Source organism: Mustela erminea, chromosome 16 (genome assembly GCF_009829155.1).
Source record: "Mustela erminea isolate mMusErm1 chromosome 16, mMusErm1.Pri, whole genome shotgun sequence".
NCBI lineage: Eukaryota > Metazoa > Chordata > Mammalia > Carnivora > Mustelidae > Mustela > Mustela erminea.
Genome location: NC_045629.1, coordinates 11,466,671 through 11,491,063, shown reverse-complemented (window position 1 = coordinate 11,491,063; position 24,393 = coordinate 11,466,671). Strand labels below are relative to the sequence as shown.

Genomic DNA, 24,393 nt, shown 5'->3' with positions numbered 1-24,393 from the left:
AGCAGCTGGGTGAAGGCACTCGTGCGTGACAGCCCCACCTCTGTATGTCATTATTTCCTGGTTTGACCTTGCAGCTGAGTCAGACAACTATCTCCACTTTGTCTTGGGTAATGGCCAGATACAAGGATTTATCATGCCCTAAATAGGCACCCATTGATTTCCAATCAGGAAGTATGGAAAGGTATGACACAAGGCAGTGCTCTCTACCTTGCACAAATTAAAGAAATTTCATTTCCCTCTCCCCATTTTGATTTTCCATTCTTACTTTGCTTTCCCCTGAACATTTCATCTCCTTTCACTCTTTTTCTTTAAAGAGTTTATTTATTTATTTGAAGAGAGTGCAAGAGTAGGGGCAGAGAGAAGCAGGCTCTCCGCTGAGCAGGGAGCCCGATGCAGACCCTGGATGGTGATATGAGCCTAAGGCAGGTGCTTAACAGACTGAGACACCCAGGTGCCCCTCCTTTCACTCTTTTAACAAATGTTGCCTGCCTTCTTTTGTGTCAACACTCTTCCAGATATTGGACTATAGTAGTAATTAAAGCACACAGAAATCATTGCCCAAAATATTAAAAATTTTTGAAGAAAATATAAAAGATATGTTATCTATATCTATAGATAAAGATATACCTTTATGACATTGGGATAGGATAGATTCATTTGATCAAGAGGCAAATAGCACAACATATGTTTTAAAAGCCTGAAAATTTTGGCCACATTAAAATTAAAGTCAAATATATTAAATAGTCTAATAGTTCTGTTTCTTTAGCGAACCCTGATATAGATGTTATAGGATTTCTTTTCGTTCAGTGCCCACAGTTCTTGGACACTGCTTTGGAGAATGAAGAGATAGACCAAACAGAGAGGCGGGCAGCAAAGAAAGGTTTGAGTGATAACGAAGTGATAGTACAAATCTCCTGAAGAGGGAGGGAACAAGAGAGGGTTGCCACCAGAGTTTCCAAGTCTAGGGATTGTTATGGGTTTGTTGGCATGCTGTTTAAATCTGATTAACTTGTGTCTGTCATCCAATTGGGTTTTTGTCATCTGTCTGTTATGTGGGAAAGAGTGGGGGGGGGGGTCTCCTTCCAGGGTCGTATAAAATCCTTTTAAGGGTGGTTTCCTTAGAACAGGGCGACCCCTTGTCCCTACCTGCCTTTCTTCCCACTATTCTTCATCACAGATGTACCACAGTTTGTTTATTCATTCACTCATTGAAGTATATCTTGATTGTTTCCAGTTTTTTACAATTATGAATAAAGCTTCTATAAATATTTGTTTTCAGGTTTCTGTATATACATAAATTTTCAGCTCATTTGGGAAAACACCTGGGAGCGTGGCTATTGGATTGTGTGGTAGCTTATATGTTGTAATCAATTGCCAAATGGTTTTCTAGAATGACTATACCATGTTGCATTCCCACCAGCAATTATTGAGAGTTCCTGTTACTCTACATCACTGTCAGCATTTGGTGTTGTCAGTAGGAGCCAGTTTTTAATAGTGCCATAATGTGTGACAACAATATTTTAAAACTAGAATCTTCTGGTGAACAGATGGGATTTCGTATTTGTCTGTCTTTGTGGTGTTTGGGAACAAGACTGATCCTTTTGGATTAAGTGGGTCCTTTGGGTTCTTATGTCTTCTTGATGAGAAGAGCTTACAAGAGTGTATTAGATGTCCTAATTTAGACAGGTGGGTACTTAAGCGATTAGTTGGAGACAGAAAAGTGCCATTGACATAATTGTACCTCAAGCAAGGGAAAGCAGTGGCATTTACTTGGAAAGATACTGTATCTAATCTCCGTAAAATCTTCTTTAAGAGTCTAACTAAAACCTGAAGGCTTAGTCAGCTGACTGCCAAGTGAAACCATGGTTATCTTTCTTTTGCCTTCTGGCTCTCCACTTCCCACCTTTCTCTACCACTGTGGGACAGAAAGAAGTATAAATGTTTTATGTGACTCCAATTCTTAGCTGCTTATGACTATTTGTACATACAGGTTCATCTGAGACCTTGGTGATTTTGCTTAATGTTTTACAAGAATTTTAAACTGGGATTTTAAACTCCTTTTTCCACTTATTCAAAAGAACAACAGGAGAAAATTACCTTAGCAATGTTCTGTACTTTCAGATAAATAACATTTCCAACAAATTGAGTAAATTAATGATGACATTTAAATTTCAAGCTAAGAATAGTCAGATTTGGGTGGTGGGGTAATGGGTATGCAGTGTTTCTTCTTTGTTCTTGACATTTCTGCATATAAGCTGTGTCTCTCCATGTACACTTGCCTAGGGATTCAGTAGGCAAGCAATAATAGTAATAAAACAGTATGTTCCTGGTTCACATTTCACCCTGTGAATTATGGGTTTTCCTGTTCCATTCTGCAACACTCAGCACTCAGTGAACCTCAGCACTACACACACACCTCAGATTCCTCCCATGTCTACCAATTCCATGTTCTAGGCGCTAAATGGAACCATTGGAAGAAACATTGATTATGTACCTGGAAATGAAAATAGAACATGTCCCAGGCAACGATTTACAAAAGTCCCAAGGGATGGGGGCACTGTTGTCATTTGCCTTTAGCTCTTGTCCTGCTCCTATTTGGTCTTGCAAATATTTGTTTTTCATTTTGTCCCCTATGGAAGAGTTTAAATTAGTCTGGTTCTCTGCCTGGGACCAAAAAGTCCGAAGATCTGTAGTCCCAAATTCTAAGGAGAGCTGATGATTTAAGTTCCAGTCTGGGTCCTAAGGCAAGAAAAGACTGATGTTCCAGCTTGAAGACCTCAGACAAACTGACTGAGTTCTCTGTGGCTCGTCTTCTGTTCTATTCTGGCATTCAGTGGATTAGATGAGGCCTGCCCACATTGGGGAAGGCCATCTGCTTTCTCAATCTGTTGATTCAAATGTTATTCTTATCCAGAAGCACTCTCACTGACATACCCAGAATAATATTTAATCTAACATCTGCCCACTATCCCTTCCCCAGCCTCCCTCCACGGCCCAGTCAAATTAAAACAGAAAATTAACCATCACAACATCTATACAATGGAATATCATTCAGAAATATAGAGGCAGGAGCTATCAGGTCATGCAAAGACACAGAGGAATCTTAAACGTATATCGTAAGTGAAAGAAGCCAATCTTAAAAGGCTACAAGTTATATTATTCCAACTCGATGACATTCTGGAAAAGGCAAAGATGTAGAGACCATAAAAAGGTCATGGTTGGAAGAGATTTGGCAAGGAGGAAGTAAAGAATGAATTGGTGGAGCCATGAAATTATTCTATATGATGTTGTAATGGTGACTATATGACATTATGCGTTCATTAAAACTCATAGAACTATACACACAAGGGGTGAATCCCAATGTAAACCAAGGACTTTAGCTAATAATAATTTACCAATATTGGTTTATCAATTTTTTTATAACAAATATACCACATCAATGCAAAATAATAATAGGGGAAACTCAGAGGGCATATAGGTGAACTCTTTGCTTTCTGTGCATTTTTTTGGTAAACCTGAACCTGTCTTAAAAATTGAAATCTATTAGTTAAAAAACAAACAAGCAAACAAACTTTGTTCCATAGAGCCAGATGGATCTCCACTATGATGTTGCTACTTGTCTGGATCCCTGTGCAGGGTGCAAGGTGTCTTAGACTTAATATTTTATTTCATGGCTTTAAAATTTTTTATATTCACACACTTAGTTATTTTTGCCAAAGCCTGGCTGCCTTATGTGGAGGCCTGGTTTCTTTTCAGAGGGCCTTTCTGCCTTAGTCAATATATTCTACCAGAGTCAGCTCTTGACCCAAAATACCCATTTGGATCAGAGTTCCCAGTATGGAGTCTCCCATCTCTCATGGTGAGTTTTTATTTCCCATTAGCTGACATAGATGAATTTAAATCTCATCACAGTAGCTTCTACAAAAATAAGAAAAATCAATCCATCTTCAAGGAATAAAGAATTCAACAGATCTAGACTCAGAGATGATCAAGATGTTGGAATTGACAGGGAATCCAAAGGAATTATGATTAAAATGTTAAAATATCTAATGGAACAAATAGACAATGGGCATTAACAGACAGTTATTATATTAGAAAGACAAAAACTATAAGACAGTCAAATGGAAATGCTAGAAATTAAAAAAAAAACCCATGAGATCAGAGATCAAGAATTTCTTCAATAAGCTTATTAACAGCTTAGAAACTGCAGAAGAAAGAATCAGTGTAGTTGAAAAATAAGTCAGCTGAAATCATACAACTGAAACACAAAGAGGAAGAAGAAGGAGAAACAGGAAAAGGAGGAGGAGAGGAAGGGAACAACTTTGGGTTAATGAACTAACACACATGTAATTGGAGTCCCAGAAGAAAAGAGTGAAAGAGAGGTAAAAGAATATTTGAAGAGACAATGCTCGAAAATTTTCCAAAGTCTGAAAGAATACAAGCCACAATTTGTTAAAGAAAAAACAAACGAACAAACAAACAAACAAACAAAAAAAACACATTAAGAACATCATTGTCAAACTGCTAAGAACCAAAGTTAAAGAAATTTTTTTTTTAGTTTCTTTTTTTATTTTTATTTTTAAAAAAGATTTTCTTTATTTCTTTGAGAGAGAGTGAGAGAGCATGAGAGGGGAGAAGGTCAGAGGGAGAAGCAGACTCTCCATGGAGCTGGAAGCCTGATGCAGGACTCCATCCCAGGACTCTGGGATCATGACCTGAACTGAAGGTAGATGCTTAACCAACTGAGCCATCCAGGAGCCCTCTATTTTTTTTTTTAATTAACATATAATGTGTTATTTGTCTCAGAGAAAAGTTAAAGAAATCTTAAAAACAATCAAGGGAGGGGTGTGCCTGGGTGGCTCAGTGGGCTAAGCCTTTGCCTTTGGCTCAGGTCACGATCTCAGGGTCCTGGGATCAAGCCCCACATTGGGCTCTCTCCTCAGTGGGGAGCCTGGTTCTTCCCTCTCTCTCTGCCTGCTGCTCTACCTACTTGTGATCTCTCTCTGTCAAATAAATAAATAAAATTAAAAAAAAAATAAACAATCAGGGGAGGAAAATCATTAAACCCAGTAAATCATATAAACCCAGTACCATAGCCTGGCAAAACACCCATTTGGTCAGTATGAGTCAACCGGAAGTTGTGACTGGCTACCTGACCCACTGCTGGGTTTCTCTTCTTTGTCCACATGCTTGAAAAAAGGAAAACTCAAATGGATTTATCCTAGGATCCCCGGGTTTTGAGCTTCTCCAGGGTCCTGCTGTCACCAGTTAGACCCCAAGACCTGACCTTTACTGCCCACTTGCTTGTACTCACTAACCTTTGCCCCACACTTTTTCTTAAGCTCTTCTTTCCAGCTTATCTCTAACACCACCCCTCAGGTGATAGCAACTGCCCTGACAAGACCTCCAGCCAGCCCAGACCACTCAGACCAGTTTGAGCTAAATCCTTGACTTGTGCCTCCACAGAGAGGCCCTGGAGTGACCTTTGGAATGACTGACAATTACCTTTACCTCATGATAATACTAAAATCTCCACCCAAGGAGGAGCACCAGGCCTCATTTGCATAATATAATGTATATACAGGCATACTTCCTTGAAGGCACATGCATGACTTCTGCTCACCTCTACATATGTTGACAAGACTTCTCTATCTAAATACGCATCCTAGGGGCCCCTGGGTGGCTCAGTTGGTTAAGCTTCTGATTCTTGGTTTCAGCTCAGGTCATGAACTTGGAATCATGGAATCAATTTCCACATGGGGCTCGTGCTGAGCATGGAAACTGCTTAGGATTCTCTCTCCTGTTCCCTCTGCTCCTCTATCCCTGGCTCTTGCACATGCAGACTTGTATGTGCTCTCTCTCAAAAAAAAATTAGTTAAACAAAAATAAATATTTATCCTAAACCTGAACAAAAGAAATCCATTTACCCTCGCTTGGAGAGTCACACCTTTGGAAGTTATTCCCCGTGATGATCTTACTTGTTGCAAATAACTTTTCCTTTGTGTGACAGCTCACCTGGTATAGTTTCTGTGACTCACCAAAAGACTGAACTCACCTTGTTTCGGTTACATTGCCCCTTTGTGGTCTTATTGTTTTCTTTTGTAAATCCCAGGGCCTTGGCTTTTAACATCAAAATGGAGGCTTCCTCAAGTCCAGGTTTTGTTGGCTTCAAAATGTGGGGTGGGAGACTGGCTCTGTTTCTATGGGTTGGATTAATATAGTACTTTCTAGGATGCTAGTGGTTCCATCAGTGAGTTACAGGTGCTTCCTCAGGTTTCCTTCACTGCAGAGGAAGCGTCTGTGTACATGGTTGTCCACTAGAGAGCGATATGAGCATTAACTTCTTTAAACGTGACACTGGGCCAGATCTCTAGAATAAATGTATTTGTACGCTAGAGAAAAAAAATAATGAACTCTTAAACAACCAATGTTTAAATTATTTTCATATTACTTCCTGGTTTGTGCAATGGTTGCAACATGTTTAATATTTTCTAAAAATGCACATTAGTAGAAAAATCAAGCAAATGTAAGAGAAAAGTATTGCTAGAGACATGCTAGAATGATAAAAGGGTCAAAATCAAGAAATTATAATAATTATGAATCTCTATGCACCTAACAATAGAGTTGTAAAATACATGAAGCGAAACTGACAGAATTTAAGGGAGAAATAGGCAATTCAGCAGTAATAGAGGCTTCAGTACTTAACTTCCAATAATAAATAGATAAGAGGCCAAAAGGGAATTAGAAGATATGAACATTATAGACAAACTAGAGTCAATAGATGTGTAAAGAACACCCACACAACAACAGCAGACAAAATCTTAAATACATGTGGAACATTGTCTAGACAGATATACGTCAGACCACAAAATAAGTCTTAATAAATTTAAAAGATTGATATCATGCAACATATATTCTCTAATAATGATGGAATGAAATTAGAATTCAATAACTGAAAGAAATTTGGGGACTTTGCAGATGTGTACAAATTAAATAATACACTTCTAAATAACCAATGGATCAAAGAAAAAAACACAAAGGAAAGCAGAAAATACTTTGAGATGAATGAAATTAAAAAGCAATATGCCAAGGGGTGCCTGGGTGGCTCAGTGGTTTAAAGCCTCTGCCTTCGGCTCAGGTCATGGGTCCTGGGATCAAGCCCCGCATGGGGCTCTCTGCTTAGCAGGGAGCCTGCTTCCTCCTCTCTCTCCCTGCCTATTTGTGATCTCTGTCTGTCAAATAAATAAATAAAATCTTTTTAAAAATGCCAAAAATTAATGCACTAAAGTAGTGCTTAGAAACTTTTAACTTTCTATTTTTAAAAAAAGGAAGATCTTGGGGCACCCGGGTGTCTTAGTGGGTTAAAGCCTCTGCTTTCTGCTCAGGTCATGGTCTCAGGGTCCTGGGATCCAGCCCCACCTCGGGCTGTCTGCTCAGCAGGGAGCCTGTCTCCTCCTCTCTCTCTGCCTGCCTCTCTGCCTGCTTGTGATCTCTGTCTGTCAAATAAATAAATAAAATCTTTTTTAAAAAAAGGGAGATCTCAAATTAATAACCTAAACTTCCACCTTAAGAACATAGAAAAGTAAGAGCAATATAAACATAAAGCAAGCAGCAGGAAAAAAAAATAATAAAAATCAGAACAGAAATACATCAAATAGAGAATGGAAAAATAATACATACAATCAACAAAACCAAAAGTCAGTTCTTTGAAAAGATTAATGAAATTGACCAAAAAAAGGGAGACTCAAATTTCTAAAATGAAGAATACACAAGGGGTATTACTACCAATATTACAGAAATAAAAAGGAGGAAAGAAATAAGGGCATGCTAAGTAAGAGCAATTATACACAAACAAATTCGATAACCCAGATGAAATGGATGCATTCCAGAAAAACACTGATTATCAAAGGCAACTCAAGAAGGAATAAAAAAATCTAAATAGATCCACAACAAGAAAAAAGAATAACATTAAAAATTTTTTGAATTCCTACAATGAAAATTCCAAAACCAAACATCTTCACTGGTAAATTCTACCAAACATTTGAAGAAGAAATAATACAAACTTTTCACAAATTCTCCAAAAATTAGAAGAGGAGGGGTCATTTTCCCAATACTGGATTCATCCTAGAATCCAGTATTGTCTCATCCCAACATTGGCTAAAGATACTACAGGTAAAATAAACTGCAGACCAGCATTCTTTAAATATATAGACACAAAAGTCCTTAACAAAATACTAGCAAACTGAATACAGCAACATATAAAAAAGATTATACACCATTAACAAATGTGATTTATCCTAGGAATGCAAGGATGGTTCAACCTGAAAATTAATCAATGAAATATAAAATATTAATGCAATAAGGACAAAAATGACATGATTGTCTCAATAGATGCAGAAAAAGTATTTAACAAAAGTCTGACACACCTTCATGATAAAATCACTTCAAAAACCCTAGAAATAAGACACTGTCTCAGTACAATAAATAGTATGTATGGAAAACCACACCTAATGTCATACTTAATGGTGAAAGGCTAAAAGCTTTTCCTCAAAGATAAAGAACAAGACAAAGACATCTGTTCTTGCCACTTCTATTCAATGCTGTATAGGAAATTGTATGCAAGGTACTTGGGCAAGAAAAAGAAATAAGAGACAGACATATGTGAAAAGAAAACTACCTCTATTTTTAGAAGACATGATATTCTATATTGAAAATCCTAAAAAAATCCATAAAAAATTTCTTAAAGCTAATAATCTCAGCAAAGTTATAGAATGCAAAATCGACATCCTCAAATTACTTTATTTCTATACACTAGCAATGAATAATCTGTAAATGAAATTAAGAAACAACCTCTTGTACAACAGCACCAATAAGAATAAAATAACAAGAATAAATTTAACAACAACAAAAACGTATGAAATTTCTATACTAAACTGTAAAACATCATCAAAAGAAATTAAGGACCTAAGTAAATGGGAAAACATCCTGTGCTCATGGACCAAAAGACTTAATATTGTTAAGATGATAATACTCTCTAAATTGATCTACAGAGTGAATGCAATCCCTATCAAAATCCCAGTTACACTTTTTTGGGCAGAAATTTATAACCTGATTCTAAAATTCATATGGAAATGTAAGAGATCCAAAATATCCAAAACAAATATGAACAAAGGATTTGAATTCTCCAAGGAAGATTTCTAAAGGCCAATAATCACATAAAACAATGCTCAACATCATTTGTTACTAAGGAAATGCAAATCAAAACCATAATGAGGTACTACTTCACACCCAATAGGATGGCTATACTTAAAAAAGACAGACTAATAGTAAGTGCTGACCAGGATATGGAAAAATTGGAATTCTCAGACATTCCTATTGGGAATGTAGAATGGTGCAGCCATTTTGGAAACCAGTTTGGTAGTTCAAAAAGTTAAATACAGAGGTACCATATGACCGAGCAAATCCAATCTTAGCTATATACACAGGAAATTTCAAACATAAATTCACACAAAAACTTGAATATGAATGTTCATAGTAGTACTATTCATAGCAAGTAAAAAGTGGGGAAAAAAGTGGAAAAAGTCTCAGCTCCTGTCTTCTCTACCTCTGTATCTTCAGTACTTAACTAGCGCCTTGCACAAAATAGGTGCTGAGTTACTATGAATGAATGCATGAAATAATATTTTGTAAATGATCTGTTCATCTTTCCCTCGTTACCTGATAGCATCTTCTGCATACTGAGTGTTTGAAACATGTTTGATGAATTAATTTTACATCTGAATGGGTAGGTGGCATGCTTACTCTTTCCTAAATGTGTACTCTGGCACGTTCTGATGGCAATGAACTTCTTCTGAGGTTCTGAGCTGTAGGGAAGGAATGCTGAGCTTCAATTCGGAAGAATCTGGGGTTGTCCTAGATTTACCACTTAATAATTACAACAAACATTTTGGAGCTCAGATTGTGCCAAGCGCTGGGCTAAACATTATATGTACATTGCCTTATTTCACTTCGATATCGATATTATGAGTCATGCACTATAACCATCGCTATTTTACAGGTAAGAAAGCAAAGGCTTAGAGAGGAGAGCACCTTGTTCAAAGGTATATACTTAGTCAGTGGCAGTCAGAATGCAAACCTAGATTTAATTTGAGCTTCCACTCCAATATTTGAACTATTTCAAGCTATGCACCATTAGCCACTAAACCCCCAACCCCTCTACTTCCTCATCTTCTTCTTTTTTTTTAATATTTTATTGATTTATTTGACAGAGAGAGAGAGCACAAGCAGAGGGAGAAGTAGGCTCCTGGCTGAGCAAGGGAGCCTGATGAGAGGTTCGACCCTGGGATCATGACCTGAGCTGAAGGCAGACGCTTAATGACTGAACTACCCAGGTGCCCCTCTCATCTTCGTTTTTAATGATTTATTTATTTATTTATCTTAGAGAGAAAGAGAGAGATCAAGCACATGTGAACATGCTTCCTTGGTGAGAAGGGCAGAGTGAGAGGGAGAGAGAGAATCTCAAGCAGATTCTCCATTGAGCACAGAGCCCAACACAGGGTTCAATCTCATGACTCTGAGATCATGATGTGAGCTGAAATTAGGAGGCAGATCCTTAACCAACTGAGCTATCCAGATGTCCCTATCCTCATCTTTATTTTTAATATATTTTTAAAAGATTTTATTTATTTATTTGACAGACAGAGATCACAAGTAGGCAGAGAGGCAGGAAGGGGGTGGGGGAAGCAGGTTCCCTGCCAAGCAGAGAGCCTGATGCGGGGCTCAATCCCAGGACCCTGAGATCATGACCTGAGCTGAAGGCAGAGGATTTAACCCACTGAGCCACCCAGGTGCCCCAATATTTTTATTTGAGAAAGAGAGAGTGAGCACAGGAGAAAGGTGGAGGGGAGAGGCAGAGGAGAATCCAGGAGCCCAGGTGACACTTTTCTCATCTTCAAAATAGTTAAAATACTTGCCATGCCCAACTGAGCTGATTATTCAAGTAGGAAAGTATATGTCAGAAGCTTTTAAAAAGTAAAAACTTTAAAACTAATGTGAAAACATCGTGAATCTCTGTTAAGTCCTCTGAGACAGGACTTAACACCTTCTTATTCTCTAGTCTTGTGAAACTGTATTTGTTCAATGGACACATGTGTATGTATTAGGCATTTGCAACCTCAACACCATGTGTTTAAGATTCAAAACCATATTTGAGAATCAGATACTCTATATCTGCCATAAAATAATTGGGATTTTTATTTTCTAAAAAGAGAATAGATGATATGGGTCAAATGTGAACAGGTATGTTTCCTAAATGCTTATTGAAAAGCCCCAAATTAATCATAACAAAATTTCACCATCTCATTCCATTTTTATCTCCCACTGACGCCCTGAATTAGGAAACTGATGTGCATTTTTAGTCCATGGATGGAGTCCAGCAATGCTCTTGAAAAAAATGCAAAGCATTGCATTAATTGAAGCAATCTTGTCTGACTTGTAAATTCTGGAAAACAACTTATTGAACTCAACTGTTTGGCCACATTCGTAGCTCATTTTATTTAAAGCAATCGTAGTGAAGTGTAAGTTCTATGTAAATGATGTTTACTGCACTTAAATGTGTCATCAGTCTACAGAAGCTGGTAGTTCTAGTTGTTCTTTATTGCTTTCTGCTTGTCTGCTTGTTTTGTATACATCTGTTCATGGTGATGGAGCCTTGGACTCAGGCCCTCCATTCTCTGAGGTTCAGAACAAGGGTTTCCTGCACATCAGTGAGCATGTAGTCTATGCTACTCTCTAAAAGAGGAAATTGACAGGCAATGGGAGGATTAGAGCATTTTATTTATTTATTTATTTATTTATTTATTTTTAGATTTTATTTATTTACTTGAGAGAGAGACAGTGAGAGAGAGCATGAACGAGGAGAAGGTCAGAGGGAGAAGCAGACTCCCCATGGAGCTGGGAGCCCGATGCGGGACTCGATCCCGGGACTCCAGGATCATGACCTGAGCCGAAGGCAGTCGTCCAACCAACTGAGCCACCCAGGCGTCCCAGGATTAGAGCATTTAGATAAAACTCAATTATCCTGCTGGGCCTTCTGGCAAGGAGAACATCCTTCTTTGTGGATCGGGGTACTTACTCTTTCCCCCACTGCAGTGGAAGCCCCACAGGGTCAGGGTTCATGGCTGTCTCATTTACCACTGTGTCCCCAGTATTGCTGCAGTGCCCGACACAAGGAGTAGGTGCTCAGTGTGAGTGTGGGTGTGTATGGGTGTATATGTGTGTGTATGTGAGAGTGAGTGTGTGATTGTGGAGAGAGAGAGAGAGGGGAGCAAGAGAAAACAAATTTCACATTTTGACACGTAATGGAGAATAAACAAGCGAGAAAAGGACCTTCCACCTCAGCTAGCATTTATTTAACACCTGATACTCTCTGAGCACCCTGAGATGTCCTAAAATCCATGCATGAAGATTTACACCCTTGTCTCACCAGGAAATCCTTTACGTACTTCCATGAAGCCTACTAATAGTTTTGACAACTGTAACAAGCATCTATCCACAATCCCACTTATCAGATTAGAAGCATATTAGGAGTGTAATGGATCCTTATGCGGACATGTGACAGCAGTAAGAAGTGACATCCTCAAAAGGAACACATAAACCATATATTACAAGAAAAAAATAGGAACATTGATATTCAAGTCATTGCTTTCCTTCAGCCAGCTGAAGGAAACTGTGTGTGTTTCCTGGGCTTTTGTTGTACAGAAGATGAATAGTAAGTGAAGACGTTAAAGGGATAGATCAGGGTAAGGAAAATAGAGATAAATACTAACCAGGCAGTATTTGAAAGTAGTCTGTAGGGTTCTGACACAAAAACCTAAGGAAGTTTTCCCAGGGTTACAAATGTATTTCTCTTGTACCATTTGAAAATCTTTAATTTTGACATAATTATGGATTCACAGGAGGTTGCAAAATGATATTTAGAGATCCCACGTCCCCTTTCCTTTAGGTGTTTTGTTTGTTTTCATTTGTTTGTTTGAGAGGTGACTCTAAAGGGTTAAATTGTTCAGATATTAGTTTGGTGCTTTCTCCAACTGTGATATCCTGTATGTAAAATTTAGCTTGCAGAGTCATAGAGAAAAACAGTAATTCAAAAAAAGCACATCATTCTAAATATATATAATGTGCACAAAACCCTAAAAAAAACTGTTTATTGAGAAATCTATGTATCGCCATACAATGATATTAATAATTATCATAAATCACAAAACACAAAAAGATTTGTGGTCTCTGCTTAAGGAGGCAAAAAAACCATGAGATTATTCTATGAATTCTATGGCCCAAATCCAGGAACAAACCAAATGTCTATCGGTAGGGAATCAGTTAACTGATTTAGTCAATGGGAGATTATACACATATTAAAAGCAAAGAGACATATACATACATAAAGAATCTCTCTCACACACACAGGAAGTGTCCATAATGTGGCATTTATTTTTTAATGTTATAAAACAAAAAAAGTATCCAATATAACCCATCTCTATGTGTTTGAGACTCACCAACTATATCTATGTTGTCAAATCCAAGTTTCTTTGTTATATTTCTTGACCTCAAAGTAGCATGTGATGCAGTTCATTCTCAACTTCAAGTGCATTCTCCTCTTGCTTCTTATAACACCACATTTTCTTGGGTTTCTTCTTGGTTCTTCCTTACCTATCTCCTCTTTTCCTGCTCTCTGACTGACCTCAATAATTGGAGTACTTTGTGTCCTGGTGTTGGACTCTATTCTTTTCCTGGGATTTATTTTCTTCCTTGGTGATCTTACAAGGTCTTTTGGCTTTCAATACCATCCAAAAACTGAAGACTCGAGATTTCTATTTCCAATCTGATTTTTCTTGCCAGCTTCAGACTCTTTTATGTTCCAGGTCAACTTGACAACACACAGCAATCTACAGACTAAAGCTTATATTTTGACCTGTTGCCTTCCAAAATCTGTCTCTCCTAACTCTAAAGCATCACTGTATCTGAATTAGTTCTTGTCTTTATACCTTAACCAAGTTGCCCCTTAGTGCCTCTGCTCTGATCTCTCTTACTTTCATTCTGGTTCTTAGACACACTAAGCTCATGCTTGACTCGGGACCTTTGCATGTGGTGTTCCCTCTCCCTAGAATTCTCTTACTTCTGATTTTCACTTGATTAATCATTTCTTGTCATTCAGATCTTCAATGTCACCTCCTCAGGGAGCTCTTCCATGAATACCATATCTAAAGTTGCTCTCATCCTCAGTACTCTCTGCACCACATTTTGTTTTAATCATAACACATTTTAATATCTCTCTATTGAAATAGTCTCCATTATAGCAGGAAATCCATCCATTTTGTTAACACCCATAACCAGAATACTTTTGAAGATTTCTTGGCACAGAATAGATGCTCAAGTAATGTATATGAGTACACTGAAATTAAATTCAGAAAGATACATACCATATAGTTAACAGTTATTGCTTCTGAGTGAAGAGTAGTAGTGGAGGTTAATTATAAATTGGCTTTCACTTTCTACCAAGATACGTTTCACTTTGTCCTAAATGATTTGAAAGGACATTGTGTTACTTTAACAATTAGAAAAATTAATAAACATTTTCAATTAGCAAAAATGGTTGATAAAATTGTGATGCTTAAAATAAACACTTTAATTGGAAGATCAACTTACGGGGGATACTTTCTTAAGAGTGTTAGGTAAGTAGTGTGTTACTATATATAGTAAAATATCTATGATTTTGTAAAAGCTCTGAAACATGAAGCAGCAGAAACTTTTCACCCAGTTCTCTTTCCTTTGAACTTGACCGCCATATCTCTTGTTAATCATTTAAATTGATTTCTTCTTCAAAAGGTAACAAGATCCAGCCACTAGCTTGACAATATCATATGCTTATTTTTCTTCAGATTATTATATTTTACATTGCTATTTGATATGTTCACCTTGAACATTTTATGTTTTGTCCTTTTCATAAGCATGAAACTAAACTTGCAAAATTAGCTGTTGTTACCAGATCTGAATGTTAAGTCAGCATCTGTTTGAGAGACCTTCAACTTATCAAGTATTGCAGGTCTCTGATTGTTTTGGAACCTCTTCTGATACCTGTGGACTTAGTTCAAGGCCAGTTATTTTTTTTTTTCTAATAGGATGAACAAATGGTTAATTGTTTGCTTTGGTCACTCAAATGTAGGATCTTACCTTATATAAGTCTAGCTGGAGTCTCTATTCAGTGACATCCTTACCTTTCTAATCACAGACTCTCCTCCTCAGAAGTTTTGCATTAGATTTGCAAAATGATGACCATATCTTTGATCTGGGGGATTGTTGTAGCAGTGTGCTGTTGTTTATGGCTTATTCTTGGAATGAGGAGAAGGTAAGGAAAGTTTTATCTTTAAGCCGCATTTTAGTTCATTCATTTAAAGTTCTTTTACCTTCATTGTTATATAATAAATCGGGTGTTCTGTACTTATGCTCACTAGCATTTTCTTCCTTTTATTAACCAAAAGAACTTTAAATTTAAAATATGATTTAAAAATTCGAAAAGGCATCTTATTACATCTAACAAAAGACTGAATGACCATGCTTCCCTTCTAGTATTGGCATACCCATGGTCATGCAAAAATGTACAAACTTGTTAAACATAGGTGACAGAAATTTTATAAGAAAATTTTATTCTCTGTGTATGTTTCTGGGTGGATATAAAGAAGAAGTCTGGGTTAGTAAGGTTACAAGGGGTAAGTGGGATCTGCATTGGAAAAAGTTTCTTTCCAGCATGAGGATTAAATAGATGCTCTGACTAAATGCATATTCTCTTCTCGGCTAGTTCTTGTGCACTGTATAGACTCAGCCTAGGTTTGGACAAGAGCACAGAGCCTGCATTGGTCATTCTATTACCTTCTTATTAATGATAATCAACTATGGTAAATTGGGCAACTACTAAATTTAGATAACATCACTTCTATTTGTATGTCATTTATTTATAATTGGTTCAAGAAGACAAGAAATACAAATAGGGTAACATACATAGCCATATTTATTTACCCTCTGATTGGCTCAAAGAGTATTTTGGGGAGGGTTATGTCAGTGTTCTGTTATGTCAATCTCCAAAAGATAAAATTACCCACAGCATATCTTCAGCTATGTAGAATTCTATGTATTATCTCTTGTTCACAAGTTGGTGTGTGTATGTGGGGGTGCATGTGTGTGTGTGTGTGTGTGTGAGTATGCATGTGCTTTAAGGTATTTTAATTCAGGCTTAATAATTTCTAGTTTTAGTTAACCTTACTTATCTTTGAACTCATAAAATGAACATAATTATTTTAAGATAAGTAGTTCTGTCAAGAGGGATATCAGTTTATGATGGAAAATTAATATTCTTTAATAAAAACACTTAAAATAGCATGAAAGACTGTGTGTCAACTATACTTCAATAAAAAAAGAGATATAAAATAGCATGAAAGAGTGTTGAATCACAGTTGGTGATCCTGTCAATATTTATCTTACCTAATTTCATTTTAAAATAAACTAATTTCTCAAATAAAATTCTTCTTATCTTCAAGAATCATTACAGAATAATAATATCTTTAAACTATGAAGATTTTGAAAACTTCAATTTTGCCATCTTCTCTGCAATTCAGTATTCTATATCTTTAAAGAAAACAATCAAATAAAACATTTTGAGAGACTCAGGCAAATGATGTTTAGGAAAAATATGAACACTGGAATGTAGCTTCATCTGCACTGAGAGGCAGAATCTTGTTAGTCTTGTTGATCCTTTAACCTCATCACTGGAAAAAGTGACTATCAACACAGTGGACATCCAATAAGTGTTTGTGGAATGCATGGATGGATGGATTTAGCAATCATTTTTACCAACATATCATGTTACTAGGTTAATATAACCCATTATTTTAGTAGAAGAGCAGGGTCCCATCAACAAGAGAACTACCTATAACTGTAGAGTTTTGAAATTTTAAGTCAGTAGTAAAAGTTTAAATCAGGTGTAAATAAAAAAAATTCGTAATTTCCCATTCTCATCATATGTTTGTGTCTTACAGACAAATGGGTGAACCACCTCTGGAGAATGGGCTGATTCCGTACCTGGGATGTGCTCTGAAATTTGGTGCCAATCCTCTTGAGTTCCTGAGAGCAAATCAAAGGAAACATGGTCACGTTTTCACCTGCAGATTGATGGGAAATTATGTTCACTTCATCACAAATCCCTTGTCATACCAGAAGGTGTTGTGCCATGGAAAATACTTGGATTGGAAAAAGTTTCACTTCAGTACTTCTGCAAAGGTAACCAGTTTCCCATTTATACAGCATTCTGCTTGTTTTCTATTTTTTAGTATGTCAGTCTATTTAGCCTTTTGATGTTCTTAGACTTAAAAATAGAGATACTGAAGAGAGTTACCCTTCCATGGAGATTCTTAGAAATACAATGAATCCAATTAGACAGAACCTCTTGGTAATAATCGTTTCAAAAGTCAACATAGGTATAGATTTGTCATTTTTTAATCACCTGGGATGAAATAAAAATGAAATATTTTACTGAGCCAGATGGTGCTGTATCAGTAAGACAGGTACAAACGCCTTAGTGTCAGCCATGTCAGTTATCTCCATAACTGTCATGTTAGTTATCTCCGTGTCAGTTATCTACATAATTCCCAGAGCACATGTGGTGGAAAGTGATCACTGAACAATTGTTTTACCACATTTTTGCCACACAATAGTTTAATTTTGTTAAGCAAGTGACAGGATATTTTGACATCGCTTAGCAAAAAATATAGAAGAGAACTGATGATTCAGACAAATATGGATTAATACCAAATTAACGTGCCAGTAGATTCAGCAGCATAAGAAAAATAAAAAATGGGCAACTTGCATGGTTGAGGGACATTTCTCTGAAGAGCTGGAATTTCAACTTGGCCTTCCAGGAAGGGTAGGATTTGGCCATTTATTTGGAAAGTGCTATGAACTTGTATGTGCAAAGGCCAATTTCCCTCCTGTCCTGTTTTTAACAAGTAGAGAATTATGAAAGTATCTAATCTGTTTTTCAGCCATTTTCTAGCACTGCATCTAGTTTAATCTCTTCTTTTCACACATTTCATTTGTCATCAGGCATTTGGGCACAGAAGCATTGACCCAAGTGATGGAAATACCACTGATAATATAAATAAAACTTTCATCAAAACCCTGCAGGGCGATGGCTTGAATTCCCTCACAGAAGCCATGATGGAGAACCTCCAACTTGTCATGCGACGTCCGCTGGTATCTAAATCAAAGATGTCTGCCTGGGTGACGGAAGGGATGTATTCCTTCTGCTACCAAGTGATGTTTGAAGCTGGGTATTTAACTCTCTTTGGCAAAGATCTTACAGGGCAAGATGCACAAAAAGGACTCATTCTGAATAACCTTGACCACTTCAAGGAATTTGACAAAATCTTTCCGGCTCTGGTAGCAGGCCTCCCTATTCATGTGTTCAAGACCGCACATCACGCTAGGGAAAAGCTGGCAGAGGGCTTGAGGCATGAGAACCTCGGAAAGAGAGACCGTATCTCAGAACTGGTCAGGTTTCTGAATGACATGCTTTCCACCTTAGACGACATGGATAAGGCTAAGACACACCTTGCTCTCCTCTGGGCGTCCCAAGCAAACACCATTCCGGCGACTTTCTGGAGCTTATTTCAAATGATTAGGTAAATAGCAATCTATCCATTTATTTCTTTATTTTAATTGAAAGTAGAAAAGCTGCTATTTTAACTAAAAATAAAAAGTCACGGTATTTTATCATGCTATCGATCAAGAAGGTGACATTTACTTTATAAATGTTTAACAAGTATCAGTTCATCCAGTCCTCACAAAACTATAAGCAACCGTGCCTGGGACACACATCTTGTGAAAGCAGAGACCTTTCTAGGGGGAAAGAATGCACTGCATAGGGTCAGTTCGGGCCACCTGGGCGTGAAATCCCCAGGCTGTTCCTCATGACATGCCTACTTAAATTGATGAATTCTGTCTTCATAATCATAAAAATGTATTTAAGTGATTCTGGCTCATGGACAGAGAGAGAGCAGTGCCTACCCTTAGTTGTTTGTGTATTAACAGTTTGTTTCTACCCCATTAATTCTGTCTTAGTGTTTCTTTGACCAACTATGATAGCTACGGATCAATCCTACTGATTATTATTGATGGGCTTTGGCTCGATTTTACCTTTTAAATGTATGCAACAAAAACTCTGTATGCAGCATTTACTTTACATAACATGATTGTGTTCCAAAGTGTTAATGTTTTGGAAATTTGATGTTCAAATGGTTTATTGGATTATTTTGGTTAAATTGCGTGGTTAGTCTCACATGGAGACAAAATTACTACTCTGTAGCATTGGGAAAGCCAAATTTCCAATGACAGCTGATAGTTTTTATGTCTTTAATGTAACAAGTATTTAGGGGAGCCAGCATCACATCAGGCTCTACCCTGAGCATGGAGCCTGCTCAAGATTCTTCCACTGCCCCTCTCTGCCACTCATGCATTTGTGAGTGTGTGCTCTCTCTCTCTCAAAAAAAAAAAAAATTAGAAACAATATCAGATATAAAAACCCAGTACTAATCTGTCTCAAATTTAAATGTCTTCCCAAGTTTTTACTTGAGAGACCTCCATCCAGAATAAATTCATATATTTTCAGTAAGGCTATGACATCAGTGTAGTATTACAAACAGTAGCCCTTTTATGACAGTCACACATACACCTATCAGTGAACATTTCTGAGACTGAATTTACTACAGTCATGTTATATAAATCCTTCCCCATGGCACTAAGGATCCAGTAAATGTCCGTGCACTAAAACGCACTAAACATTTGTTTTACAAGTTAAAGTGCTAGAACAATATAAGAAAGGAAAAACTGTTGTTCTACATGAAATCATGGTATGGGTTTTAAGAGTAAATTTTGATATCCACTTGCAAGTAAGCTAATCCTTTATAATTGTTATCTCACATGCAATTTTCCTTCTCAATTGCTATGTATATGACTAATTTGACCATTTAATCCTTATTAGGATCATTTATTTATAAAATATGGCCAAAGTTTTACTTTTGTGTTGCAAAATCCTTTTTTCCCCCCCAAAATCTTTTAAGGCAACAATTCTTGCTAATATCCAAGGACTTAACACAATTTTAAAAGGAGTAAAAAGTAATTGGGAACGTCCTTCTCCCACCTTCTCTGGTATCTTGACCGCCTAGTTAAAAGAAGGGGCAAACATCTATCCATTTGCTGATCTTTTGGTGTAGAAAACATTTGTTTTCTGTACATCTCTTCTTTTCTCCACTTTTGCTAGGAGCCCTGAAGCAATGAAAGCTGCTACTGAAGAAGTGAATAAAACACTAGAAAACGCTGGCCAGAAAATCAGCTTTGACGGCAGTCCTATTTGTTTGAATCAAATGCAACTGAATGACATGCCCGTGTTAGGTATGCTTACTATGTTACATTTCATTTCCTGTGTTCCACAAATAGTAATCGTCAATTATCTATTAAGCACTTACCTGTAGGCATTAAGCGAAGTATTTCCTATGCGTTGTCCTGTTTGATCCTCACCACAATCCTATGACTGGTGACTAGTTTCTATAGAACAGATCAGGAAATTGACACAGAAAGGTTAAGTTCATACATGGGATGGAATGGTGAAACCAGATACAGAGTTAATGTGGGCTTCCTGACCTTACCTTCTCAACTGTTTCTCTGCCCTGCCCTACTCTGTCTTCTTTATTATTATTATCCCTACCACGGATGTTATGATTAATAGGGGCATATTACTCATTTTCATGAAATAAAGGAGGAAAAAGTACCATCAAGACACCATGATTTGCTGTATGGGTTGAGTGGTGAGATAGATGGTTATTTTGCATTTCTTATTTTTGCATCTCTATGTTTTACAGAAATACAAAAGTACTCTATTTTTATAGTGATATAGAGTTTTCTTTTTGTTTTGCGACTTCTCTCTTGAGGAAAGAGCCCCATGCATGTTGTTAGAAGCAGCAGGTCTTAGTGGAAGGGACCGTGAGGCCAGAAGCATATGTTCTAGGTTGGGTTCTGCCCACCACGGAAGACCGCAGACATGTCACTCATCTTGGGAGGACTTGCTTTTCTCATTTGTAAAAGAAAGGGCTAACATGTTATGATTTTACACACGGTCATATGATGATCACCTAAAACATGACCGCTAAAATGTTAGAAGCTGGAAGGTCGGGCGAGACCGTCTCATTGTATCTGCTTATTTCAGCTATTTGCAGGGTGGTTCTTTTTGCCCCTTTACATCTTTACCAGACAGTAGGGCATTATCATACACCATCAGGGGGCATAATCATGAAAATGGGGTCTTGGAAACACTGAACTGAAGTGGCGTTAAACATCTGGAAAAACATTTCTGTATGAAAATGATATCAGTATATTAAATCTCAGAAGCAATAAACTTTGAATAATTCACATAGGTGCTTTACTGATTTCTCCAATTGTATTAGATGTCTAGTGTCATGTAGAAATAAGATTATTTTTCCATAAAGTTATAAAAGTCTAGTTGTTATTGATGATCAGAAAGATTATATCTTTATGAAATGATTACTATAAGCTCAGATTGTCGGGTAAAAATGACTTTCAGACACAAGTGAATCACTGATTACAGCGTAGTGGCAACAGAAAAAAAAAAACGGGAAAGTTTTATCTGGCCAGCTTCCCCTAGTTTGTTCACAAGTTTGTTCTTGTGTCATACGCTCTTAGCAGTATTTCAGACTCCATATTAGGAGGTCTTTAAATAATTGATTTGTTCTTCCTTTTCTCCTCCTCCTCGTTTTGTCCTTTAAAAATATTTAGATAGCATCATCAAGGAGTCTCTGAGGCTTTCCAGTGCCTCCCTGAACATCCGGACTGCCAAAGAGGACTTCACTTTGCACCTCCAGGACAGTTCCTATAACATCCGCAAAGATGACATCATAGCTCTTTACCCGCAGTTGATGCATTTCGATCCAGAAATCTACCCAGACCCTTTGGTAAGTGACTGTTCATCAAAACTCAATATCCAGGTGATGTTCACCCAGATGGAAATAAAGAGGAAATTAACCCGGGCACCTGGGTGGCTTAGTCACTTACACATTGGACCCAGGTCATGATCTCACGGGTCATGAGATGGAGCCCCACATGTTGGGCTCTGTGCTCGGTTGGGAGTCTGCTTAAGATTATGTCGCTCCCTCTCCCTCTGCACTTCCCCACCAAAGGTGTACTCTCTCTCTCTCTCTAATAAATAAATAAATAAAATTTTAAAATTATGAGGACATTTACTATTGCAGAATTGATTTTAACCACTGAAGCCGTAGGCATTGTCTATTTACTTTTGTGCAATATTCATAAATTTTGGAAAAATTGGTTGATGGTCTGAACTTTACAATTTCTGATACTTGTCATCGCATCAGCTCTGCTAGATTATGTTTACGATCATGATAACAAAGCTGTTGTCTTTCTTTTCGCTTAATAACTGCCTGCTCCCAAATCCAGGAAATTAGAGGCTAATATATATGTCTCTTCTAGTTTCTAATCTGAACTCTTCCTTCTTGTTTTGCCCTAATGGAGGAAATAGTCCCCCAGGCAGGATGGAAGGTATAATAAAGCCTTTTATGTTCCCCTCAGTTCTTGTTAAGTTCCTATTCCTTATTAATTTCTGAGTTGAAGTGGGGAATTTGCTAAATTGCCATTAGATTGGATTAAAAAGGAAAATTATTCTTTGGAGCATCCAGGTCAAGAAACAGATAAATTCCTTTGGAACTAGCTTATAGTTGTGTTCTCTTTGTATTTTTATTGCAGACCTTTAAATACGATCGATATCTTGATGAAAATGGGAAGACAAAGACCACCTTCTATAGTAATGGAGTAAAGTTAAAGTATTACTACATGCCCTTTGGGTCAGGAGCAACAATTTGTCCGGGAAGAATATTTGCTGTCCAGGAAATCAAACAGTTTTTGATTCTGATGCTTTCCTATTTTGAACTGGAGCTTGTGGACAGCCAGGTTAAATGTCCCCCTTTGGACCAATCCCGTGCAGGCTTGGGCGTTTTACCACCATTAAATGATATTGAGTTTAAATATAAATTCAAACATTTGTGAACATATGGTTGGAAGCAGAGGACATGAGATGATGTTACCAGCCTGCAGAACACCATCATGGACAGTCGCCTTTGGCAATGGTGGCACTGAGTCAGCGTGGTCCAGCTCCATACTTGGATGCTTGCTTCTGAATCTAAACATTTTGGTGGCAGTTTCCAGATGCTATCTCAGACTGTGCTAGTGAAAAACCCTTGTTTCTAGAAGCACAATGATATGTTTTCATTTGAATAAGTCAGTGAATGTTCATCTAGCCAGGCACTGAAATTATTTTCAGAGGAAAATGTCTTTTTTTTTTTTCCACAATGAAGATATTCCAATTGGCAAAAGGTTCTTATCTTTTTTTTTTTCCTAAGGAAACAGCTTTATTTTTATAAAAACAACCCAATAATTATGAAAAAGGTACAAATTCACGTTTTAGTGAAACCACATGATTTTTTGACTAGCTATAGAACATATTTTTCTTTTCTTTTTTAGAACATAAACCTTATATTGTCCAGCACCTGTGATAGTTTCATGCCTCTCTAAAGATAGCAGGAAGTTTAGAGCATTATTTTTTAAAAAAAGGGTGAGTAGGCATAGCCCGAAGTCCGTAACTATCTAACCATATGGGAATGTGCTCTTAGTACAACCAAATCCACACCTGACATGCTCCCCATCACAGTCAAATGTAGATGTATACTATAAAAGATATATTAAATGATTTTATCATGCTTTTTAATGAAAAGAAAACATTTTTTGGCTTTCCCTGTAGGCAGTATTAGGGCTTTCAAAATGGTGACCTTGGTGTCCTGAAAATACTAAAGGCGGTTTTAATATTTTCTCTTCATGCTTTAATGTATTTTTGCTGGAAACTCTAATGTCTGTGTCAGGTTTCAACTATCTCATCTATATTTTCATTAGATTCCATACTAAACAGATTTTTTCAGAGAAGGCAGTTTTTCTGGTACTACTAAGCATGCATCAATGAAGAAATATAGCTCTCCTGTGATAGCTTTTAAAATGAAAACAATGAAAATCACCATTTGAAAGCCTTGGATACAAAACATACAGAGAGTTCATTAAAAAAATAATTGAAGGCTAGATAGTAGTGTTTAACTACTGCTCACAACATTCCTTTGGTAAAATATTTTAAACATTGGACTTACCATTTATGCCACTTTTATTGATACTTTTGTATGTATATATTCTTTTGAGAGAGAGAGAGCACACCCATGC

At 37.1% G+C, this 24,393-nt stretch overlaps 1 protein-coding gene across 3 annotated transcripts in view; it reads left to right on the top strand.

Annotated features, from left to right (window-relative positions):
• The window catches only part of LOC116575549 (cytochrome P450 7A1), a 45,512-nt gene extending 21,964 nt beyond the window's left edge, over window positions 1-23,548 (top strand). The window contains exons 2-7 of one of the 3 annotated variants that reach the window (XM_032316922.1): window positions 15,287-15,403; window positions 17,088-17,328; window positions 18,151-18,728; window positions 20,366-20,496; window positions 21,895-22,070; window positions 22,879-23,548. In XM_032316922.1, coding sequence (XP_032172813.1) covers window positions 15,324-15,403; window positions 17,088-17,328; window positions 18,151-18,728; window positions 20,366-20,496; window positions 21,895-22,070; window positions 22,879-23,178 — 1,506 coding nt within the window. In that variant the 5' untranslated portion in view covers window positions 15,287-15,323 and the 3' untranslated portion in view covers window positions 23,179-23,548. Of the gene's footprint in view, window positions 1-14,979; window positions 15,404-17,087; window positions 17,329-18,150; window positions 18,729-20,365; window positions 20,497-21,894; window positions 22,071-22,878 lie in introns of those variants that run through there. The other 2 variants (XM_032316921.1, XM_032316923.1) reach the window with 2 other exon arrangements.
• Window positions 23,549-24,393: the final 845 nt, after the last annotated feature.